Raw genomic sequence first — 26,632 nt, forward strand, 5'->3', positions numbered from 1 at the left:
ATGTTGCGCAGGCTGTTCTTGAACTCCTGAGCTCAAGTGATCCTCCCACCTTGGCCTCCCAAAGTGCTGGGATTACAGGCATAAGCCACTGTGCCCAGCTATAGTGGATTTTTTTTTTCTTCTGTTTTATCTTTGAGACAGAGCCTTGCTCTGTAGCCTAGGCTGGAGTGCAGTGGAGCAATCTTGGCTCATTGAAACTTCCGCCTCCCAGGTTCAAAGGATTCTTGTGCCTCAGTCTCCTGAGTAGCTGGGATTACAGGTGTGTTTTTGTATTTTTAATAGAGATGGAGTTTCGCCATGTTGGCCAGGCTGGTCTTGTACTCCTGGCCTCAAGTGATCCACCCATCTTGGCCTCTCAAACTGTTGGGATTACAGGTGTGAGCCATTGTGCCTGGCTATAGTTGATTTTTATGAACTGTCTTCTAACTTATTCTTGAGGGATCTATGGCTGGGGCAATCTTACCAGGGCACTACTTGCCCAAAACAAGTCACCCTCAACCCTACATATTACCATTTAAGTTCCTTCAAGATGCATTTGTTTCCTTTTTGTCTTTTGTCCTTTTTAACTTCTTTCCCAGTTAATGGGTATTAGAATTAGAAGTAGGAGCTATTTGGTCAGTTGTGTAAATTCTGGTAATGTTTCTGTAAGTAGAAAAAGTCACTAATTGTTGTTGTTGTTGTTTTTTAAATCATGTTGATCATATAGCTTTTGACTATTGCTCTTTATGCTGCTGTGGATTTGGCCTTATAAGTAAGAGGACATTGTCTGAAGTGGAGCATTAATAAGCTGTTTGGCAATCTTACTGTATGGTAATTCCTTAAAATGTTTCTTTAAAAATGCTTGTGGCTTTCTGTTCAGTAACAGCAGCCAATATGGATTCTCCTTCCTCTCCTGTAACACACATTCACTATCCATCATAATTCAGAGACTGTGTTAGGAATTTTATAATGAATTATTTTATTCCTAGAGACCTTTATGAGAGATTGCTTTTTCCCATTTTACATACTAAAAGTGGTTGCTCAGAGTGGTTAAATGACTTGCCTAAGGTCAATTAAATATTAATAAAAATAGGGCCACAATTTGAAATCAGGTCTTCTGACTTAATGGCCAGAGGATTACTATTTCAGCACAGCTGTCTTCTCCCCAAGAAATTACAACAATTAATATTTATGTAACATTTATAACTAATGAATTCTTTTAATATACATTGATTTTATTTTATGACAATCTATAGATATTAGTACAATTATGCACACTCATTAAATACCTTATTAAATTCCAAAATGTATATAATATACATTGTCTCATTTTATTCTTACGACAATCTGTAGATATTAGTATTATTATGCATACTTGTCATTAAATACCTTATTAAATTCTAAAATGTTTATATGTTGAATGTGGGACTAGGGGGTGTGTGAAAATAGTTAATATTAAATAAATATAAGGAATGCCTCTCTGATTTTATCATTTTCTTACTTTTTTAATATTTTTATTTTTACTTTTGTCTAAGACTTTATTATTTCATGCTTCTTGTACTTCATGCTTCTTCAGTATTCATATACTTCAATATACATTGTAGCTATGGTACATGCTTCTATACTTCCACCCCTTTTTAGCTGTTTATTCCCTGCTTCTGGTCCCTTTCCCCCTCCAACTCATCCTACACATAACTGTTAGAATTATTTCTCAGACACTGCTTTCATCTTTTCACTCCCACAATTAAGAACCTGCGGTAACTCTGTTGCCTTTCTAACAAATCCAAAATTTTCATCCAACCTTCAGGCCTTAACTACTACTTTATTAATTCCAGCTCAGTATTTTCATTTGCTAATTCATTGTGACAACTACTACATGATTACTTTCATTTCTATTTTTGGTGATTTAGCACACCTAGCATTTAATAAGGTATTTCAGTGATGAATGAGTGCACATAATTATACCAATCTGTATGGTGCCATAAGAATAAAATGAGATAATGTATATTAAAATAATTTTCTAATTGTAAATGTTACATGAATATTAACTGTTGTAATTCTTGGGGAGAAGATAGCTGTGATATAAGTAATTGCTGTAGAACCTAGAACATCTAGAATACCTTGTGGTCTTTTTTATCTAAATATCTTTTGTTCCTTTGTTTCCCTGTGTGTAGAACTTCAGAGATTTCTCTGCCTAGGGAGGTCACTGATTTTATTTTTAAGCCATTACAATTAATTTATTAAAATTTCTAAATATATATATTTTACATTTATTATATTACTATTTTATGTTATTTTAATATATTGATAAACATATGTGATGATTTTGTCTTGTTTTTTATGAACAAAAGGATTTTTCAGTCCCGTAATAAGTTTTATAAATAATTTGCAATGTACGTTCATAGTTATTGTGAAGATAATTTTAACTCATGTCTTTGAATGTTCTTCTCTTGTCTCCTGTCACTTCTCAACAGATTTTTCTAAAATACTTCTTGAAAATATAAATAATAGTGTTTGAATAAGGATGCTTATGTATTCTGAACCATCTGCCATTTTATTCGCATATTGGCAGCTGATCTGCCACTCTACGTGGTGTTCCTTGTGGAGAAGTGTATAATATCTTGAATAGAGAAACATTTAGAATAGTTAGGAAGTTGAAATGTGTTCTGAGGAGAACAGTGACAAGGTAAAAGGAGAAGTTTGGCCACTACCTTGATACTCTTATGTTTAGATCATACGTAGGACCAATTTGCAAGTCTAACAAGACCATGAATGGGGTTTATGAAGCATAGGGGAAATTTTTTTTATCGATTTGTGAATAGAGAGGAAGATTTTGATACTGAAGAGAAAGATGCTTATTTCTTCAACAATAGCACAATGTCTTTACTACTGTTGCTATCTTTGTATCTGTTAAGTTGATTTCCTTGACTTCATCCTTTTTTAGAATGGTCTTGCCTATTCTTAGGTCTTGTTCTTCCATATTAATTTTGGAATTGGTTTGTGAAGTTCTTAATCCCTGTTACGATTCTCATTGGCATTGCAGTGAGTTTATAGATTAATTTAGAGAGAAAGGGCTTCTTTTTAATATTAGGTCTTTTAATTTATGAATAAAGTTTATCTATTTAATTATGGATTTAATAGCATTCAAGTTTTATGATTTTTTACTTTTTCTGCATAAACATCTTTGGTAGCATTTTAAAAGTTACCTTATTTTTTGTTATTATTGTAAATGGTACCTTTCCAAAAATACATTTTCTAACTTCTGTTGCTGTGCATGCAGTTGATTTTTATATATTGTTCTAGCAACTTGCTAACCTCCTATTGATTCTAATAATTGACTATAAATTTTTATTTTTGATAGCTATAAAATCTTCAATGAGTTTTCTTCCTTTCAGATAAATACAGAAGTAATACAGAGCATATACATGATGAGGATATGAGTGGCTGCAGTGCCTTTCTACTTCCCTTGTTTCTCACTGTGGTGATTGTGAAGTTTAGCAGTTGGCACAACCTGCAGAGAGTAAGAAATCAGACAGGCCAGAGGAATTCAGAATGGTCTGTAGAACAACTGCTTTGTCACCTAAAATTCTACCTATTGTTACATAAGATAATTCTTCGCTGTGCCTGAGATTCATGTTTACATGTCTTACTTCTTCCTGTATCACCAGGCCTTCAGTGAACCTGGAAATAGCCTGAGAATGTCACTATTCATTTTTTGATCTTGGAAAAATTAATCTATCTTGGCATGAGTTTTTTCATCTGTAACAATGCTTAGAGGGGAAACAGTACTTAAAAGGGGTGAATATTTTTGGTTGGCTGGCCCAGCTGTAATTCCCAGCTTTGTTCTCCTTTGCTTTATTATATAATCTCCCGAATCAGCCTATCATGTTTTCTAATTACATTGCTTGCATTGGTTTAGCATTTACTGACTTGGCATTAATTTAATGATGCCAAATACTAGTTTTATTATTACTGTGAGAGTGTTGATTATCATAAGAAAGATCCTAAAAAGGCATATACAAAACTTAAGATGGATTACAGATTTTAATGTAAGATCTCCAACTAAAAATTCTAGAAGAAAACTTAGGAAATACCATTCTGGATGCTGGCCTTGGCAAATAATTCATGGCTAAGTCCTCAAAAGCAATTGCAACAAAAAATAAAAGTTGACAGGTGGTACCTAATTAAAATAAAGAGCTTTTGCACAGGAAAAGAAACTATCAACAGAATAAACAGACAACCTGCAGACTGGGAGAAAATATTTGCAAACTGTGCATCTGATAAGGGTCTAATATCTGGAATCTACAAGGAACATAAACAACAGGCAAAAACCAAATAACCGCATTAGAAACTGGGCAAAGAATATAAACAGACACTTCTCAAAAGAAGACATACAAACAGCCAAAAAACATGAAAAAATGCTCAACATCACTAATCATTAGAGAAATGCAAATCAAAACCACAGTGAGATACCATCTCACACCAGTCAGAATGACTTAAAAAGTCAAAAAATAACAGATGTTGCAAGGCTGCAAAGAAAAGGCAACACCTTTACACTGTTGGTAGGAATGTAAATTAGTTCAGTTACTGTAGAAAGCAGTCTGGAGATTTGTCAGATAGCTTCAAATAAACTACTGTTTGACCCAGCAATCCCATTATTGGACACCTACCCAAAGGAATATAAATTGTTCTGCCATAAAGACACATGCGCTTATATTTTCATTGCAGCACTGTTTACAATAGCAAAGACATGGAATAAACCTACATGCCCATCAACGGTGGATTGGATAAAGAAAATGTGGTGCATATACACCATAGAATACTACGCAGCCATAAAAAGAACAAAGATCATGTCCTTTGCAGCAACATGCATACAGCCGGAGGCCATTTTACTAAGTGAATTAATACAGGAACAGAAAACCAAATGCTACATGTTCTTACTTATAAGTGTGAGAGCTAAACATTGAGTACACATGCACATAAAGATGGGAATAATAAACACTGGGGACCTCTGGAGTTGTGGGGAATGGCAGAGGCTGAAAAAATAAAAAAGTACCTATTGAATACTATGTTTAGTACCTGGGTAGCAGGATCATTAGTACCCCAAACCTCAGCATTACACAACATACCCATGTAGCAAACCTGCATATGTACCCCCGAATGCAAAATAAAAGTCAAATACATATATATATATAATTTAAATATATAGATATATAAATATCTAGATTCTATATATTCCGTGTATATATATATCTATGAAAGGTCATGAAAATGTAGATGTTTGTAAGTTGAGCCATTTTTAGTGATGACTTGTGTACAAACGTCACAAGAATAATAAGCCTATTAGCAGGGAAAGGAGAAAGAAGCAGATGTTTGCAGAATAACTAGTCATATTAGCACATTAGTGGCAAAATACTGGAGCCCATGTATTTCCACCGATTGTTAATGTTGATATATCTATAACTACTTTTGAGCTCTAATCTCTGTAAGTCCTTATACTTGAATTTCCATAAAACTGTGTGCCATTTTAATAGTCATTCTTTTTTTTTTTTTTTTTTTTTTGAGTCAAACTATTTTATTGACAAAAAGATTCCTGTGAAAACAGGAAGTGAGCGCCCTAAGCTCTCACTCCTTAGCATTCTGCATGCTGATGTAGTCCTGGAGAAGTGCCTGTGCCTCTTCCCTCTGGCTCATCTTGGTGGCCTCCTCTGAAAACAGCCTTTCTTCCCTGCTCCTTTGCCTTTCAGGACCTCAGTCACCCTGGGCCCCAGGGTCTCCACAGCTGCAGGTTGCCCTGCCAGTGAGGCAAGTCCAGCACCTTTCTCATCACCCACGGTTAAGAAAAGGAGCATCTCCTCTGACCCAGTCTCATTGGTAATGATATTCATGAACTCTGAATCACCCTCCTTTCTGTGTAATATGACCACACTTCGCCAGTCTGGATTGTTCCTGAGGCTGTGGGCAATGTGCACAGCCAGGTCTCTGAGCAGATTCAGGTTATTCTTCTGCAGGAGCTTGGTGGAGTTCTGGAGCTTTTTCACTGCTTCCACGTGATCCTCCACTCCACACTTAAGCAGAGTAGTCAGTGCTTTTTCAGTTCCATGACTTCTCTCCATCCACTTCAGCAGCTGGTTCCCAGCCAGAAATATAGGGTTGGTTTTGTTCTTTTTCCCTTTCTCAGTGCCTTTTTCCCTTTCTTTTTCCCTGTCTTGATGACCTGAAAGTCGTCGAGTCTTTTTTTTTTTTTTCTTTTCAACTTTTATTTCAGGTTCAGGAGGTACATATGCAGATTTGTTATATGGGTAAGTTGGGTGTCACAGGGTTTGGTGTACAAATTGTTTTGTCACCCAGATGATAAACATAGGACCCAATAGGTAGTTATTTGATCACCACTCTCCCCCCACCCTCCACCCACAAATAGGTTCTGGTGTCTGTTGTTTGCTTCTTTGTGTCCCTGTGTACCCAGTGTTTAGCTCCTACTTATAAGTGAGAACATGTGGCATTTGATTTTCTGTTCCTGCGTTAATTCACTTAGGACAATGGCCTCTAGCTTTATCCATGTTGCTGCAAAGGACATAGTTGTGTGCTTTTTTTAAATGGCTGTGTAGTATTTCATGGTGTATATTTTCTTTATCCAATCCACTGTTTATGGCCACCAGGTTGCTATTATATATCCTTTATATAACAGCAAAGTAGAATGACTTATATTCCTTTAGGTATGTACCCAGTGGGATTGCTAGGTTGAATGGTAGTTTAAGTTCTTTGAGAAATCCCCAAACTGCTTTCCACAGTGGCTGAATTAATTTACATTCCCGCCAGCAGTGTATAAACGTTCCCTTTTCTCCACAGTCTTGCCAGCGTATGTTATTTTTTGACTTTCGTAACAGTCATTCTGACTGGCATGAGATGGTATCTTACTGTGGTTTGGATTTTTATTTCTCTAATGATTAGTGATGTTGAGCATTTTTTCCTATGTTTGTTGGCTATTTGTCTTCTTTTGAGAAGTGTCTGTTCATGTCCTTTGCCCAGTTTTTAATAAGGTTGTTTATTTTTTACTCGTTAACTTTTTTAAGCTCCTTATAGATTCTGTATATTAAACCTTTGTCAGATGCATAGTTTGCAGACATTTTCCCCCAGTCTGTAGATTGTTTACTGTGCTGATGGTTTCTTTTCCTGTGCAGAAGCTCTTTATTTTAATTAGGTCCCATTTATCAATTTTTGTTTTTGTTGCACTTGCTTTTGGTATCTGCATCATGAAATGTTTGCCAGGGCCTGTGTTCAGAATAGTATTTCCTTCTTTATTGATATAGCTTTAGTGATTCCTTGCAATTAAAAATAATAACTAGAATAAATATTAAAATACAGTAAAGGATTAACAAAGTCTGTTCCGTCTGTGTAAGAATTTGACTTGTGTTCACTTTCTAACTTTGTTCCGTTGTAAATGTGATAAAGGCAGGCAATGTTGCTTATGGTAAAAATGTTCCCTTATTCATTAGCTGACTACAGCTGGACTGGGATGAATAAATGATGAATGCCTGAGGAGAAAGATGTATCTTTGGGCTTTCCTGAGTGCAGTGATTCTTATAATTGAGTCTGTTCCTTTTAGACACCCTGAAAACTATATTTATGGAGTTGCTACATAAGGCACAAAGTCCAGTGTGGCGTGAGGCTTCTATGCAAAGGCGGATGTTCTGCTCAGCCATTGTAATTCTCATTTCCTCCTACCTGAGTTGTCACTGGAAAGAACAAAGCTTAGGAGAAACACACACACACACACACACACACTCATGCCACACTGTCAGCTAACAGTCTGATGGAAACTCTTCTTACCCTGTCATGTTATATCTAACTCTTTAAAAGAAATTAAAAGGCTAAGTGAAATTAACATTGTAATAAGTGAAATTAACAAAGAAAATTTGCTTTCTTTGGAGGAAAGATATTTCACAGAGTTTTATATTCCCTTTACTGCTGTCCTTCAAGGATGTCCTAGACAGGCAGTAGTGCTGCAGCTGTCCGCTTTCAGGTGGTGCCCACATATCGTGCAGAACCATCTGTGAATCAGGCCCTCGTCTTCTCTTCCTCCCATTAGCTGATCATAGGGACCTCCCCGTGAGGCCATCCATGGAGGCTGGGGGAGAGAAGGCAGGGTGGCAAGAGTGGAGACCGTGGGCATTTGAGCCACTTCCTCACGTAACTAACTCGTGCCTTCAGTACCTGCTCGAGCCCGATCACATATATACCACTTCCATTTGATGATAGAATGCTGCTGTGCATGAGCCATTTTATGGCTGGAGGGGTCAGAAAGCACCCAGTTCATGATAGGCAGTTCAGGTCACATGGTGACTTGATAACGCCTAGTCAAATGTTCAGTTTCCACCAAACCCAGTAACAGGCCAAGAGCTGTCTCTCAAAAGGAGAGTAGTTATCTGCAGAAGATGGCATGGCCTTGCTCCAAAATCCTAGAGGCCTCTGCTGTGGTTCACCTATGAGGGCCTGCCAAAGTCTCCAAACAGCATCCCTGTTTGCCACTGACACCTCAAGCACCATTGGATCTGCTAGGTCAGATGGCCCAAGTGGCAGAGTAGCTTGCACAGCAGCCTGGACCTGTTGCGGAACCTTCTCCTGTTCTGGACTCCACTCAAAACTGGCAGCCTTTTGGGTCACTCGATAAATGGGCCAGAGTAACACACCCCAATGAGGAGTGTGTTGCCTCCAAAATCCGAGTAGACCCACTAGGCATTGTGCCTCTTTCTTAGTTGTAGGAGGGGCCAAATGCAGCAACTTATCCTTCACCGTAGATGGAATATTTCAACAGGCCCCACACCAATGGATCCCTAGCAATTTTACTGAGGTAGAAGGTCCTTGAATTTTAGTTGGATTTATTTCCCATCCTCTGACATGCAAATTTCTCACCAATATGTCTAGTGTGTTTGCTAATTCTTGCTCACTGGATCCGATCAGCATGATGTCATCAATGTAATGGACCAGTGTGATATCTTGTAGAAACGAAATGTGATCAAGGTCTCTCTGAGTAAGATTATGACACAAAGCTAGAGAGTTGATATACCCCTGAGGCAGGACAGTAAACGCATATTGCTGGCCTTGCCAGCTGAAAGCAAATTGCTTCTGGTGGGCCTTATGGACAGAAATGGAGTAAAAGGAATTTGCCGAATCAATGGCTACATACCCGGTACCAGGAGGTGTGTTCATTTGCTCAAGCAGTGAAACCACATCTGGTACAGCAGCTGCAGTTGGAGTCGCCACTTGGTTAAGTTTATGACAATCCACTGTCATTCTCCAAGATCTGTCTGTCTTCTGCCCAGGCCAGGTGGGAGAGTTGAACCAGGGATGTGGTAGGACTCACCACCCTGCATCTTTCAAGTCCTTGATGGTGGCACTAATCTCCACAATCCCTCCAGGGATGTGATACTGTTTTTGATTTACTATTTTTATAGGTAGAGTCAGCTCTAATGGCTTCCATTTGGTCTTTCCCACCATAATAGCCCTCACCCTACCAGTCGAGGAGCCAATGTGGGGGTTCTGCCAGCTGCTAAGTATGTCTATGCCAATTATGCATTCTGGCACTGGGGAAATGACAAGACTGGACACGTTGTAAGTTGGACCTGAGCTGAAACCCTATTAATTACCTGTCCTCCATGAGCCCCTACTTTAACTGGAGGACCACAGTGACGTTTTGGGTCCCTTGGAATCAATGTCAGCTCAGAGCCAGTGTCCGGTAGTTCCTGCAATGTCTGATCATTTCCCTTTCTGCAATGCACAGTTAACCCTGGTAAAGGGCTGGAGGTTTCCTTGGGGGAAGGATAGGAGAAAGATTCACTGCATAAACTGTTGGTTATGTAGTGGCATCCTTCCTCAAGGGGACCCAGCCTCCCCTTAATCCCAGGGATTCTGGATCTGTAAACTGGCTCTAGTCTGCAAATTGATTGAGGGGCAGTGATTCTCTGTTTTTATAATTCAAATTAGTTTTCTGTCCATTTGACCTTGAAGTTTTCTGCTTGTATAAATTAAGTAGGAATTCTAGGAATTAAGTGAAATTCTAATAGAATTTCACTTCTAGGAACACTGTGATTAATTAGCCAGTGCCAGAGCTCTACACAAGTTAGAATATTCTGATTGCCACTTTGCCTTTGCTGTCATTAGAGTAGCTACGCCTACCTTGCCTTTGACAGTTGAGTGATACCACTTGGCCCCTGCTACCTTGGGATCCAATTATTTCCACTGTATTTAAATTTTGTGGTTGAGTGACTGCAGTTCCCACTGTTAGATCTGACATACAAAGAAGAACAATTACAGGGCTCTTCAACAATGCAGTTGCTGCCCTCACAAATCTATTTCACAAGGCATTGGTCAAGGATATATTTTCTGGATCCTGCCCGCTGGAATGAATAGGTCTAAAGTGACTAATCCACTCCGCTATCCCAATCTCCCTAAACCTTTGAGTCCCTTCCTCTACATTAAACCAAGGGAGATTAGGCATTTCCAACTCTCACAGTGGGCCATCTTTTAATCCATATTTTAGCTAATCAAGCAAATAAATAATTAGAACTCTCCCTGAGCTGCAACATTAAATGCAGAGTCCCTATTTAGTGGGCCCAAATCAATAAATTCAGCTGGATCTAACTCTGTGTTCCTTCAGCTATTATCCCGCACCCATAACGTCCATTCCCATGCCTGTTCTCCAGATTTCTGTTTATAAAAATGAGAAAACTCAAGCACTTCAAGTGTAGTGCACCTCCTCATGGGTCACACGCTCAACCTCGCCTGTAGGGGCCTGCCAGGACTTTTGTTATAGGTCTAAAAGCAAACGGGTGTAGGGGGTGGCTCTTGAGGAGAATCAACATTATTTTGCCTGATAACTGCCATGGGGGAGGCCATTACTGTTGCCTTAGGCAGAGCAGGATTTATCTCCTCAGACAAAAGTGGAAAGGCTGATGGCAGCATGGGTCAGGGAGGGGATGTTGCCACTCCTAGGGATGGGGAAGCTGTTTCTTCTGGCTAAAAAGGTTCATCAGAGTTTACAGACTCCATGCCCCCAGCTTCATCAGGGTCCTCCACACGTCCCCATTCCAAGTTGCTGGGTCTCATTCTTTTCCAATCAATGCCCTCACTTTAACAATAGACACCTGGCGAGGCTGTGCATGCATTTTTCATTACAGGTCAGCCACTTGCTGATGAGAGCTGTGTCTGTTTTTCCACAATTTCAGCTCTTTCTCTACAGGAGGTAAGACTCTCAGGGCAATCTTAGCAGATTGGAGGCTCAGTATCTGCTTCTGAAGCTGGGAGACAGAATCCCTGAGTTCACCTTTTTTCATCACTTATCCACCAAGCTTAGGAGCAACCATCCAGCTTCGTTATGTTCCTTGGTTCTCCATATAAGGTGAAAGGTATTATGTATAGATAGATACGAAACTCCTTGCCTCTCATGAGCAGAGAATCAGGTGTGTCAAATGCATTTATTTTGCATAAACGTCACAACAGTTTATGCCAAGGACTATCAGTGTTCTCCATACTATTAGAAGTAGAGTCCTTAGCATTTTGGTTACTAATCATATTAAGCAGCCAATTCCAGAAACCCCAAAACCAATGAAAGAACTCCATCCTTAATATTCTGTTCCTCTAGGATCACTCCTGGTACCAAAAGTTGTACTAGTCAGGGTTCTCTAGAGGGATAGAACTAATTGTCTGCAAATATATATAACACTTAATAAACTCACATATATATATGTGTGTGTGTGTGTGTGTGTGTGTGTATAGATAGATAGATAGATAGATAGATAGATAGATAGATAGATAGATCTATCGATCCTGGGTGTGTCTGTGAGGGTGTTTCCAAAGGAGATTAACCCTTTTGTTTAACATTTGAGTTAACATTTGAGATTGCAAAAGGCAGACCTACCCTTAATCTGGGTGGTCACCATCTAAGCAGCTGCCAGTATGACTAGAATATAAAGAAGGCAGAAAAAAACATGAAAAGACTAGACTGTCCTAGCCTCCAATACTACATCTGTCTCACCTGCTGGATGCTTCCTGTCCTCGCACAATCCAATCAAGTTGACACTCAGTTGTAACCATCACAGGAGTGCTCAATAAATGTTAGCTATTATCTTTGTTACACTCAACCACATGTAACTTTAAATATATGAGCCTATAGCTAGCTAGCTCTACCCTCATGTAATTTGTCTCTATGATAACATGTCTGCTTACTGATGAGTCTTACTGTCTGCAGTGCAATTTTTTCAGTTTTTATTTCTGATAATACAAGTATAAAATACCTGGAATCATATATCAAAGAATGCTAATTGGTCAATATTTGGCAAATTAAAAATTAATTCAGAAAATCTTGATGGTCAAGCATCTGTGGTTAGTAGATTTATTATGATGAATTTCACAGTGCATTGGTGGCTAGAGTTATTAACTTGAAGATTCCTCAAGACATGGGAGGGGAGGAGGAAGAAAAACCAAAAGGTAAATTACCGTGGCATTAAGCTACTGATTAGCTTGATTTGTTGAATATGCTTGGCCTAATTACATTGCTGTAGAACCAATAATCTACAGAGTATCCTTAATAATTTATGTCAGGGGGAAAAGCAACACCTACGAGGCAGAAACCCAGAAATTTAAGAGGGCATCAAAGATTCCTGTGATCCTCATATCTCCTGCTGTGTTAATTTCAGTTACTATTCTAGCTTGGGATGATGCTTCTCTGGAAGATAAGCCTGGAGGTTTTAGCTCTAGTATCTAAATAATGCTCTAAGGTAGTATGTGATTAGGCATGGCTGTGGAATGCATGCTATATTATTATATTATTATATATGACATTTTTAAGAGAACAGTTTAAAAACATTTTGACCAATACGATTTATTTAAATTTCATTCAGTGGAAATTTTTTTTAAAGGTAATACCAGTCTATTACAAATGAAAAGTTGTTTTTTTTGAAATTTCACACTCTAATGGTCCAGGACTGTGAAAGATTGTTCATCTATTTGAAATATATATATTTTTTATCTACTGGTCACTAGTTCCTGATTGGGCTGCAGAATAATTTCAGGGAGGCAGGTAAAGAATGGCCTAGCATCCCTGATGCAGGGCATACCTGGTTTTTCAGTGTTTGGGAAACATAATAATGGGAAATTATTTATTATTTTAGCCCATTTTTTTCCTTCATGCGTGTTTATCAAATTGGTCTTCATGACTACTTTTTTGAGAAGTTTTAAATTTTCACTTTTATATTGATGATCTTAAAAAAATCTATATAGGCATGATCCAGATATTCTATTTAGATGAAATAACCAAAAAGTGGTAAGGGAAGAAAATATTAGCAGTTTTCTTTGTTTTTATCTAGGAAATAAGAAAGAAATTATGCTTCTGTGAAAGAAAAATAAATCTTGGGGGCCCCAAAATCACTTAAGCTAAAGGAGAAAAGTCAAGCTGGGAACTGCTTAGGGCAAACCTGCCTCCCATTCTATTCAAAGTCACCCCCTCCCCCTCTCACTGAGATGAATGTATATCTGATTGCCTCCTTTGGGAAGGCTAATCAGAAATTCAAAAGAATGCAACCATTTGTCTCTTACCTACCTGTGACCTGGAACCCTCCCCCCAAGTTGTCCTGCCTTTCCAGACCGAACCAGCGTTCATCTTACGTATGTTGATTGATGTCTTATGTTTCCCTAAAATACATAAAAATCAAGTTGAGCTCTGACCACGTTGGGCACATGTTGGCAGCACATGAGGCTGTGTCCTGGGTGCGCCTCCTTAACTTTGGCAAAATAAACTTCCTAAATTGACTGAGACCTGTCTCTTATTTTGGGGTTCACATTTCACTAATATTTATTATATATACTTAAAGTAGTAAATATGTATGACTTATAAATAAATAAATATATATGTATGTGCCCTCCCATGTTTTTTAACTAATTATTAGGAATGCCTGATTTTGAAAATGTGGAACTTATTTACATAAATGACTACTGTGTAACTGCACTTGCTATACAATTCCAGTGCCCACTTTTTCTTTTGGTTTTGTGTTGAGAGAACATAATATTACATATGCCTTGTTTTGTGAAGTAGGTTTTGCAGGGGCTTGAAAAGAATAAAGTGTGAGTTGAATCATCACACGTGGTAGAATAGGCTTGCCAAACCGTAAAAACAACATATTCTTGTGTCCATTGGGGATATTTTGGGAATTTTGTCTTCATTTTAATAACATACAAAACAACTTGTTATTGTTATTTATAGGAATGTAGTAGTATGTCTTCAGTGTAGCCTTTTTTTTTTTTTGAGTCTTGATTTCTGCAGTGATTGACTTGATACTTATTCAGTGCAGATTTAAGTAACTACTGTGATGCTGACCTGGTATTCAAGTGAAAAAGACACTTCCAGTTATCAAATGAGACCTTATGATAAATGGCATTCAAAGAATGTTTATTGGCAAAGGCTTATGTAAATATAAGATCTGATTGTCCTGAACAGTAAACAGAACCTGGAAATTATGAATTACATAGTGTACAGCATACTTTTATGAACAGACATTATATCATCAAATTACATTTGTAGTGTAGTAAAAGAAAAACTTAAGCCAAATTAAATTTAAAGGATTTAATTGAGCAATGAACTATTCATGAATCAGGCAGCCCCCAGAATCACAACAGATTCAGAGAGACTCCAGTGCAGCCACGTGGTGGAAGAATATTTATAGACAAAAAAAAGGGAAGTACAGAAATTGGAAATGGGAACAGGAACAACTGGATTGGTTACAGCTCAGTGTTTGCCTTATTTGAACACAGTTTGAGCACTCAGCTGTGTAAGAATGAAGTATGGCCACTGGGATTGGCCATACTTTTGTTCAGCTATTGTTCAAGTGCATACTTCTAAATTAGGTTTTCAGTGTTGTCTTCCTATTAAGTTAGGTTGCCACAAGGACTCAAATATAGCAGAGTCCTTCTCAGACCACATTTACTTCCCTTTACCAATTCCCCCCTTTTGGTTATTTTCTCAATTTTGAGAGATTGATCAAAACTTCAGTCATTAATGTCACCGTCACCATTGTAAATGTACTTACTTGGTCTTGAAACCCACTGGGAAACAGTAGAGCAGTGAGTTTTACAAAGGTAGGAACAAGGACTGAGTAGAGGGTACCTCCTGATGTTGGAACGTCTTGTTGACAGGAGAAAAACAAAACCTGGTCTGTTCTAGGATTTGTGTGTTTCCTTAAAGTCTTAGTTTTATTGTGCCATTTAGCACAAGCATCTCCATTTTTTGTGGTCTGTTGGGGCCTAGCACATGAGCTTAGTCCAAAACAAACCACCTGTAACTTTGTTTTAAAAAATTTCCCCTTTTTAATCAGGTTCTCACTTAGGTGAGAGTGTGACCAAAACTTAGGGTGTTAGTGCCACTCTCATTTACCATCATTTTAGGTTTCTGGTCTCAGCATGTCATTCATAGGTTACGGTGTCCTCATGGTCACACATTTCTTTCAGCTCTTGTCATTCCAGTTGAAGAGAGACCATTTGACGTTTTAGAGATGGCTGACTTGTAAACATTTAAAACCTTTGAGAGAATATAGCGCACCAGGGAGACCATTATTATAACTGTCAGGAGGACAATATGAAGAGTTTGGAGTATGCTCCTTACCCAGGGTCCCCATAAACCAAATCACCTAAAATCAAATAGATTAAAGAATGAGCTAGATAAAGAGTCTACTTACTTAACTAAGCAGTCTCTTTGTTAATCCCCTAAAACTGATTCTCTATAATCTACATTTGATGTATTTCTCCATAGGCCACAAATGCCAGCAGCTACAGAGATACTTTTCTGTGTAGCCAATTGTGTTATTTAGCATAACTTTCATAAGAGAATTTAAAGTCTGTTGTGTAACTATATACATTACAGTATAATCTGCTATAGAGCCTATCATTAAGGATACACTTCTAATCATTGCCGTTTTTACTCCAAACCATGGAAAAAGGACCTAACAAATGATGCCCTTCTAGAAGTGTGAAGACCTCCTGCCAGTGTTCTCTTTAACCTGTGATGTGGGTTAAGAGGAGTGAACCAATGTTCTGTTTCTGGCTGATTATGAGACAACATATATACCATCAAAGTTTATCATGTACATTCGGCCTTCATTTTTTTATCTGTCAAGGCGTAAAGTTATCTATATATAAGACTGGCTACAAAATCCTTCATAAATAAAAGTATACACAAGAGTGCACACAAGAGACACCCTTTTTATTTCTATTGTTCATAGAGGCATAAACAAAGAAAAAAATTCAAAGATAAGAGTGTTATTATAGTAGAAAAGTCTTGATTCATGATCTTGGGAAAAGCTGTCATCTTGGGAAAAGATGCCATCTTCTTCTGGGGAGAAACTTTCCTGGTTAGCTTTACCTTAAGGGTGCAAGTGGGTGTACAGTTCCAAGAGTGTGGAGGAATCTTTCCCAGTTGTGAGATTATGAACCCAAAGTTTTGTTGCAGTGTGGATGGTGTGGGCAGTCTTTCTCTGATGTTTTCAGAAGACCCAGTCTTTGGGTTCTAGACTGAAGGGTGCCATGACCGCTCAGTCAGGGAGACCCTAACCTAGTGGTGCTAGAGGAATTAAAGACACACACACAGAAATATAGTGGTGTGGAGTGGGAAATCAGGGGTCAGAGCTGAGAGCCTCAAACAGAGATTTACCCACATATTTATTGACAGCAAGTCAGTGATAAGCATTGTTTTTATCGATTATAGATTAACTAAAAGTATTCCTTACAGGAAACAAAGGGATGGGCCTAAGTAAAGGGATGGGCTCTGGCTAGTTATCTGCAGCAGGAGCATGTCCTTAAGGCACAGATCGCTTATGCTATTGTTTGTGGTTTAGGAACACCTTTAATTGGTTTTCCGCCCTGGATAGGCCTGATGTTCCGTGCCCTCATTCTGGTAAACCCACAACCTTCCAGCATGGGCGTCATGGCCATCTCAGACATGTCACAGTGCTGCAGATATTTTGTTTATGGCCAGTTTTGGGGGCCTATTCCCAACAGAAGGGGTTGACTGTCCTCAGTGAACCATAAAAAGCTTTCTTTACCTGGTGAAAATACACTGTAGCATAATAATCTACATTATAATATCAGCCCACTTGCATGGGAGAGCTTTTATACAACCAGAAAACATCCATTGAAAATGACAGTTGAATGAAATCCCTTTGTAAAATGTGTATGTGGCCCAACCATCTGGTTACCATCTAGTAACCAAATGTAGCTGAAGCTTTGATTGTTTTCCCATGAATATCGGTTTGACAAACTAAACATTGGTTATAAACTATTTTGGCAATTTATAAGTTACCACACCAATATTTAATTTGAATTATTTTCTCTTTTCTGTGATGTTTTGGAATGCATAACTTTTAATAACAAAAGCTTTAAGGACTCAGGAAGGACAAGGTGGCTATTCTGGTTCTCCAAGAGTCCATGCTTAACACTGGACTTTTGTCATCTTGAATACCAGTTGTTTTTTCCAATTTGGGTGTGTAGCACTGATAGCTAACTGATGGGTTATCATAGGTAATTTGACTTACGTTATCAGAAACCTGTATTCAAGAGTACTTTTCAGGGTTCTTTCCATCCTTTCACGAACCTCCTAAAAGACACCATATTCTAGGATTTTGTGTGCTTGCGAAGTTTTCAGAAACTGCACCAGCATTAAGCAATTAACTGGAAATGACATTAGTCATAGTTAAAAACACAGCTGACAAGGACAATTTCTGTGGTCTATAATAGCTTAACATAATAACCATAATTATGATTGATAGCATTACTTAGACATGTTAGAATTTTAGAAATCCCATATGATATTGGAACATATTGATGACATACACTAAAATATAACTTATAGTTAAGCATTATTTTTTATTTTTACAGTGCTTTCCAAATAACATGTCAAATAATCCTGTTTACCTGTCTTTTGGATTCTTCAGGGGCCCTCTGTAGCATCCCAAAGTTAGAGGTCAGAAAAGATAATTTGGAAGCTGAAATTTGATTTTGGGAAGCCTATCAAATATGTTAGAGGTTTAAACACTTGATATTATGAAATAGAATTACAGGTCACCATAGTCATTCATTTAGCCAAAATGATAAAGAATTTTTAAAAAGGCAAAAACTTTTCACTCATTGATAGAGGGAAGACTTAACTTTCCAAACAGTCTGTCTTTTGTCTTTCTCTTCTTTTTTTCCTAGTTTATTCAAAATGCAAACAAAAATCTTTTATTATCCTTTAATATTACATGAAAATCTTGGTCATGGGAGAGCCAAATTTCACCCTTTCCTAAGTCTACTATTAATGTCAACCCCAATTTTTAATAAAACCTTATAGACAGATTTATCAATCTTAATCAGTTCGTCCATAAGGTAAGATTCTTATAAACCTTTTATAACCCTTTAGAATTTTTGTTAAAGAGCAGATCAGTGCTCTAAGAAAAACCTGTTGTGCTTTTTTTTAAATGTTCACTTTACATAAAAACTGAATAATACCCCTTTAACTGTAGCTAATATGTTTACACACAGAATCTCTTTTACAAGTAATTTTTACAAACCTTCCACAACTTGCTCAACCTTTAGCTTTGTCTTATCTAATTTAAAACAATCTGTTAGCCCTCTACACTAGGCAACAATTTACATTCTCATGCTTTCTTATAATTTTTTTTTTTTACCAAAAACAAATTTTACTTTCCATACACACCTTGCATGTAAAACTGTTATTTCAGTAGTCTCAATTATATGTTATAACAGTAACTCTTAGCAATGTTTACCTTTGGTGCATAAATTTCCTTTCACGAATGCTTTCATGACTTACACAGACCACCTACGTCATGCTTGGACTTTCTGACTTGTCCTAAGCATCCCTGTTTTTAACCAACCAGTTATTTTACTTTAGGACAAGAATTTACCATACAGGATCCTTTCTTGTATAACATTTCTTTTCTTATAACCTTCTTTGCATAGCTAGAGGGCGTGGCTAATTCCACATGTCCCCAGACCTTATCTAGAATCTGTCATTTACAAGGTAGGTAAATTGAACAATTTTCAAAAGTCAAAGCAGTTTATGACCTTAAAGCATTTAGCAAACCTAATCTGTGACCTGCCTGATTTAGAATAAATGTCTTTATTTTACCAATAATCTTTAAAACTTATTATTTCCCAAAGATTACTAAAGTTACGTGAACTAAAAAGCATTACAGTTTCGTCTTTCAAATATTTGATTTAAGCTCCTATTTTTCTTTAAGCCAATTAATTAGAGCCCTTTAAAAAAAAAAAAACCACACATGGAACACATATGTAACTATACAGCTAGAAGAAGATCCAGTAGTTGCAAGATTTTTTATTTGCCAGTTTTTAAGGTTTTTAATCGGATTACTGGCTTTAGGGTGGAGTCCTTGGAGGAACAAGGCCAGGAACGTGCAGTTTCTACAGCCTAATATAATAAGCAGGCACAGCTGGAAGGCAAAACAGATCTCCAGAAATTAAGGATCCTATTCTCATTTTTATATCAAATCCTGGATCCCATAAAGGATGAATCAGCCTAGCTCCCATGGGTGTCTTATCTCTTAATGGTGGGTGGGAACATTTCCATAACTTCTAGGTGGCCAAGAGCATGCTTCTCTGATCCAAATGTGCAGAGCTGAGTATCTCCCTGTAACTGCCATTAGCTATCCCTAAAAGTATATTTCCTACCTAGTTATTACACACTAAAGCTCTCTCATAATGCAAAGTGATTTCTGATACTCCCCAAAGGCAAAAAAAATCAGATAAGGCAATACAAAACAGAACAGAGCCTTAGATTTTGAGAGGGATTTAATTTTTAATTTCTGAGGTTTCTTGGGGAAAACAGGTTTTTCCCAAAACATGGTCTGTGGTGCCTCCTCTGCTTTTCCCAAGGTGTCCCAGGCTGTTAGAGCTGAATATCCACTTTTAACTAAACTGACTTTTAACCACAGCCCTCTTTATAAAAGTCCTTTTACATTTCTTGTTACATGAATTTAGCCAGGCCAAACAGCCAATATTTCTGGCTCAGAGAAAGAAAATGAGGAAGAGAATCAACAAATAGTAAATGTCATATAGATATCAAACCAGAAGGGACTCATTCCCTAGCCAGGAATTGAACTCGGGCCACCATTGTAAAAAGGCAAGGCCTTAGCTACTGAGCTACATTGTATAACTTCCATTGCTCTTCCCAGAAGTCTAGAGCAGTCAGTTTTGAGATTGCAAAGGCTTTTAACTGCTCAAGATAATTTTTGGAGCTAGCTATGACATAAATCCCAAAATTCCTTTTCCCTGGAAGGTGGAGACGAAGAGAAAGTACCACCACATGGTTACAAGGTTAAGCCCCAAGGGCAAAACAAGATCAAGACCTCAGGCAGTTTTTTTATTTGTTTCAGGGAACCACAGCAAAGTTTGTTATTGACCAACTTGCTGGGCTGTCTTGAATAGTGAGCTTATGGGGTCCTAAGCCTGTGTGCTATCCAAAGGTACTCTTTATGACAGAACCATACAGAAAGACAAGGACACCAGATTCGGTACAGCTTAAGAATAGCCTCAGAATCATTTTTTGCATTAATTAAAACTTTACAGAGGAGATAAACAGTGATTTTTACCATTCATTTAACCAGTTTGCACAGAGAGAGGCCAGAAGCCTGGTAAGAAATTCTTGCCCTTTTGCTGGCTTGTCAGATTGCTGGGTTCTCCTTTCCTGAGTAGCCCCAGTGACCCTGCTTACCACACCATAGTTCTGGGGGCCAAACTGCATCACAAAGGAAAATAATGGAACCACAGGCAAAATTATCTCAATTTTGCAAGTTGCTGCCCAACCAGTTGTGTGGGGGACCCGAATTCTAATATTTTCCATTCTGGCCAGAGTAAAATATGTGTGCTTTAAATAAAAATATTGAAATCTTTTTAGAAGCTTCTGCAGATCAGTAGGCATCTGTAGATGAGATTAATTTGGGAGCCTCATTGTTTTAAATGCACTTCAGTGCGTTGTTCATTTGGAATGTTCTATTGTAAGTTATCCTTAGTAAGATTTCACCATTTCTGTAAGACTTCACTGCTTCTGGGGCCTAACATTTACGCATGTATAAGCTGGAAGGAACTCAGTTCTTCAGAAATTAAAGATACCATTTTTACCCAAAATACTGGCTTTGCTCTCGGGTTCCCTTAACTTAGCCAGTGATTTTTTTTTTTCCTACCTAAGTGCACAAGAAAAATGAAATAAAGGGGTAGAATACAAAAATCCCTGCGAACATATATATACATATTTTTGAGATGGAGTCTTGCTCTGTCCCCCAGGCTGGAGTGCGTTGGTGCAATCTTGGCTTACTGCAAGCTCCGCCTCATGGGTTCACGCCATTCTCCTGCCTCAGCCTCCTGAGTAGCTGGGACTACAGGTGCCTGTCAACACACCCAGCTAATTTTTTGTATTTTTAGTAGAGATAGGGTTTCACCATGTTAGCCAGGATGGTCTCCATCTCCTGACCTCATGATCTGCCTGTCTCGGCCCCCCAAAGTGCTGGGATTACAGGCGTGAGCCACCGTGCCTGGCCCCTGCGAATTTTCAAAAGCCAAATGTTATAGCCCCTGCAATATTGCCACTTACTACCAGTTTCTTTCTGACTCACTCAGATGTAAGAAGCCTCTAACTGGATTCAAGCCAGTTAATTACTGGATCAGATCTGATCCTGGACCCAGTCCAGTTTCTGTTGATTCACTAATTGGCCAGTCCCCAGAATTACAGCAGATTCAGAGAGACTCCAGTGCAGCACATAGCAGAAGAAGATTAGAGACAAAGGGAAGTGAGGTACAGAAATTGGAAAGTGAGGTACACAAACAACTGGATTGGTTACAGGTTGGCATTTTACTTATTTGAACACAGTTTGAGCACTTGGCAGTATATGAGTGGCTGAAGTATGGCTGCTGGCATTGACCAAGACTCAGCCATTGTTACAAGTGCATACACCTAAATTGGATTTTCCATCTTGTCTACCTCTTAAGTTAGGTTGCAGCTTATCCACAAGGACTCAAATATAGAAGTATGGCATCCTTCTCAGGCCATTTTAGTTCGCTTTAACAATTATGGATATCAAAACACACACACACACACACACACACACACACACACACACACACACACAAGTTAAATGTAGAACCAGACTTGAAGCTCTTCTGTTAAAGCAGCAGGTGTTTAGTTTTTGGAAAATAATGTCATCTTTCAATGGGATTATTAGAATTTTTTAGTTTTCTAGAATTTTTTAATTTGCTAGTTTTATTAGAATTTTATACTTTTCTCTTGATTTTACAGTTTTGTAAGAACTGTAAGCCTAAGTAGTTTGTTTGCATGTGTATACTTAAATACTGTTATATAAATAACACTTGGACCAAGTGAAAATTATGTTTTTTTTCTAGAAAAGAGTTCTGTGCACTTCTTGAGTTTGAGAAACAGCGAATTAGAATATGTGGTTGGACTTCAAAACGTTTGAAATCCATTCTGTTTCCCAACTTCTCTTTTTCTATATTATTTCAAGTACAGTGTTTTATAATATAATGATTGTGTTAACAGGTCATAGTACTTATATTGAGGCTCAAAATTACCTCGTAAGAGAAATGTTGATTAAATTTATGATTTTAAGTTGAAGTTAGTACTTCTTTCTGATTGATATTGACACTGTATAGCTATTGAATAATTATTTCATTTCATAGAGTGAAATTAACCCTAAACAGAAAACAGCCTAAAGAAATACTCATTTTTGTATTGACATTTGGAGGTCAATTCAGTCTTGTTTAACAAAGGAATATATGATTGATATTTGTTTAATATAAATTAATGATCTCCTTAAGTTTTAAAAAAGAGAAGATGTATTTTCTGTTTTAAGAGGAATGGCTTTCACTATGCTGTGAAAATGAATCAGTAACAGCTGAGGATCTGATCTTTGAACGTGGCAGGATTGGAACACTTTCAGAGTAGAAATCTAGCCAATTTTCAAGAAAAATCATAATGTTTCAGTTTTGAACTTTAATGTATTTGGAACATATGTAGCAGAACATTTTCTTCTTGCTGTCTCCTGCCAAACTAATTATGTATGCCACATTAATTTTTCCCTTATGCTTGGGAAACTCAAGATATGGTAGAATGGAGAATTTCCTGATTGTTATTCACCAGTTTTAATGGTAGAGTGAAGATGAGAAGTATCAAAGAGAGATTTTATTTCCTTGTAAAGAAATTATAAGCAAAAATTAAAATATTTCATTCACTTACAATTATTTACTGAGTACATACTATATGCCAAGCCCTAGTATGTAGTGTGAGTGATACAGTGGTGAACAGGACAGATATAGCCCTTACCCTCAGAGAGCTTATATTCTAATGGTGGTGGTGGGGGGTGGTGATAGGAGATGATGAGGATTTCAGATTCATAGATGTCCTCAAGAAAATAAAACACATAATAAGATAGAGTACCATAGCTGAGGCTGAAATTATATGAAGATCTGGGAGGAGTGAAGTCTAAATTTGGTCAATAGCCACTTAAGTGGGAAAGACTTGGCATATTCTAAGAACAGAAAGGCCACTGTGGAGGTAGCATAGAGAATGTGGGTGGTAGAGGCTGAAGTTGGAGAGACAGAGACCAGATTAAATAAACCTTTTAGATGATGCAAGGAGTTGCGGTTTCTCTCTAAATGTAATAGGGATGCATGGAACTGCAGGAGAACAAAAAAGAATTAAATACAGATATAATGGGAAGTCCTTGGAAACTTCTAAGTGGGAACATTTAATAATTTGACTTATTTAAGGAAGATCATTCTGGGGGCTGTTAGGAGAATGAACTGAAAGAGGGTGAGAGAAGAAGCAGGATGCCAGATAGGGAGCTATTCCAACATCTAGCCAGAAGGTGGTGGTTGCTGGTGTTAGGGAAATGGAGTGGATTTGTGGATCTTGTCAGAAGTGATTGGCTTGGAGGTGTGCTCTTGTGCTAAACTGATTGTACTTGCTGATCAGTTGCATGTTTTTATACTCAGGCATTTGGGATTCTGAAAGTTAAATTCTTTGAGGCATCATAGTTTAATGTGGACTCTAAGTCTTGAGAATGTAAAGTTTTACCAAAAAATATTTTTGATGCTTGAGGAAAAACAGTTTCTTTAGCTTCCCTTTGCTATATGGCATAAAGTATGCATTGTTCGGAAAAACATTAGTAACTTGAAATTCTGTTCATAAGTTTATGCCAGATTGTTCTAATTTCTCTAATTTAAAATATATAGTACATAAGGATATGAAAAATAATTAAGGTGCCTTCACATATGTAGTTGAAAATAGTTTTTTTGAAGGAGGAGAAAAATGAACACAATAGCTACATGACATAAATAAATTTGTGTTTAGCTTTTTCCTTTTATCTGAATTATATATTTACTGGAGTTTTTTGTTTTTGTTTTTGTTTTTTTCCTTAGTCACATTGTCCTAATGCTTGCAGATGATATGGCCTGTAATCCTAGAAATCCCAAACCAGCTACAGTGTTTAGTCACAAGAATATGGAACTAAATGTGTATGGAGATGATGTGGAAGTGGATTATAGAAGTTATGAGGTAAATTCTTTAGCCACGTTTTTGAAATGGCATTGTTACTTTTAAGCTCTAAAACAATGGCAGAATAAAATTGTCTTATTATTTTTCTTTAAACTTAATTGTTACTGAAGCCTTGATGTAACTGTCTCTGGAGTTCATATTAAGGCAATGATATATAAGTAAAATATTAAAGCATGAACATTTTATGTTTTTATCTAGGACAGGAAAACTTTATATTGGCTTCAATGTTAGAGTATTATAGAGAGGTTTAATGTTTCAGCTTTCTTTTACAGTAAATATATTTTATAGTAAACGTATATCTTTCATATTTGACCTAAATTATCAAGTTTATTAGTTTTAGTAATTGTATTAATTGTGGAAAAACTATAGTGACTAACAACTCACCCATATTTTCACTACTTAGAAATAACCACTTTCAATATGCTTCTAGTGTTTTTTATGACTATGTGATTAGAAATAAAAATGTAAATGTAAAAAAATGGTATTACATTGTATTTTCTCCCTTTGAAACTTCATTTTAAACATAAAAGATGGTGAATATGCTTAATATTTGAAGTCTTCTTTTATGAAGTCTTCTTAGATGATACTTCCCCTTGGCTGGGCGCGGTGGCTCACGCCTGTAATCCTAGCACTTTGGGAGGTGGAGCCGGGCGGATTGGGCGGGCGGATCACGAGGTTAGGAGATCGAGACCATCCTGGCTAACACGGAGAAACCCCGTCTCTACTAAACATGCAAAAAATTAACCGGGCGTGGCGGCGGGCGCCTGTAGTCCCAGCTACTTGGGAGGCTGAGGTAGGAGAATGGCATGAACCTGGGAGGCAGAGCTTGCAGTGAGCAAAGATCGCGCCACTGCACTCCAGCCTGGGTGACAGAGCAAGACTCCGTCTCAAAAAAAAAAGATAATACTTCCCCTTTTACCAAGCCTACCAAAAGTAAGACACAATTTCCTGTGTGTTCCCAGACCACTCTTGAAGCAATTTTAAAAGCGTATCTATTTCCTCCTAGACTGTAAGCTAAGAGGGCCTATATCTTATGTATCATATAGCTGGCAAGTACCTGTAGCCTGGTGTTAGGCACTCAAAAATGTTGGCTCATTTAATTAAATATGTATGTTTGACTTTTTACTTGTTTATTTAGTCATCTTAAAATATAGGCCAAACATTTTCCTTCCTTGTTGGCCAACAAGAATTCCTGTTAAAACAATTAGCATTTTGCTGTCTTGAAGGAAAAATGTAAATCAAACAGTTTACACACACACAAATGTGTATACATACAATTTATACACTCATGTTCTAGGGAATAGATGAACAAGAAAACTGGATAGGTTTTCTACTTTTTAAATGTAGATATGCATAATATATGACTCAGCTGTTGGCTTTAAATCAGTGTTTTACTCTTTACAACTTTAAATATGCCTTCAAAGAATCCCAGAGGGATAGAAATTCTAGATTGGGAAATCTAGTTTAAAGTGTTAGGAATTTTTTACATGTTAAAGATACCACTAACAAAATCTAAGAAACAAAGTGCATTCAAAAATTAAAGATATGTAATTTTGGGGAAATATATATGAAACTTTTTTTTTTCTTTTTCAAACTTTATTTTGAATTCAGGGGATACATGTGCAGGTTTGTTACAAAGGTATATTGTGTGATGCTGAGGTTTGGGATATGATTGAGCCTGTCACCCAGGTAATGAACATGGAACTGTTTTATTTGATGGTTAATCTATAATTGACTAAGTAGTTGTACAAATTAGCTGCCATAGTGTAGTTGAATTTATTTAAAAATTTTTATATTTCATATCTTCCCACAGAATTGCCTATGCAGAGGGATTAATCATTTTAATTTTTTATTTTTTTAGAGCTGGAGTCTTGCTCTGTCACCCAGGCAGGAGTATAGTGGCCATATCATAGCTCACTGCAGCCTTGAACTCCTGGGCTCAAGTGATCCTCCTACTTCAGCCTCCTGAGTAGCAGGGACTACAGGTGTGCACCACCATGCCTGGCTCATTTTATTTTTCCAGAGATGGGG

At 37.5% G+C, this 26,632-nt stretch overlaps 1 protein-coding gene across 3 annotated transcripts in view; it reads left to right on the plus strand.

Annotated features, from left to right (window-relative positions):
• The window catches only part of PIGK (phosphatidylinositol glycan anchor biosynthesis class K), a 116,501-nt gene that overhangs the window by 17,007 nt on the left and 72,862 nt on the right, over nt 1-26,632 (plus strand). For all 3 annotated transcript variants that reach the window (XM_023209161.1, XM_023209179.1, XM_023209168.1), the window contains exon 4: nt 24,466-24,601. In XM_023209161.1, the coding sequence (XP_023064929.1) occupies nt 24,466-24,601 (136 nt within the window). The remainder of the gene's footprint in view (nt 1-24,465; nt 24,602-26,632) is intronic.

Source organism: Piliocolobus tephrosceles, chromosome 1 (genome assembly GCF_002776525.5).
Source record: "Piliocolobus tephrosceles isolate RC106 chromosome 1, ASM277652v3, whole genome shotgun sequence".
NCBI lineage: Eukaryota > Metazoa > Chordata > Mammalia > Primates > Cercopithecidae > Piliocolobus > Piliocolobus tephrosceles.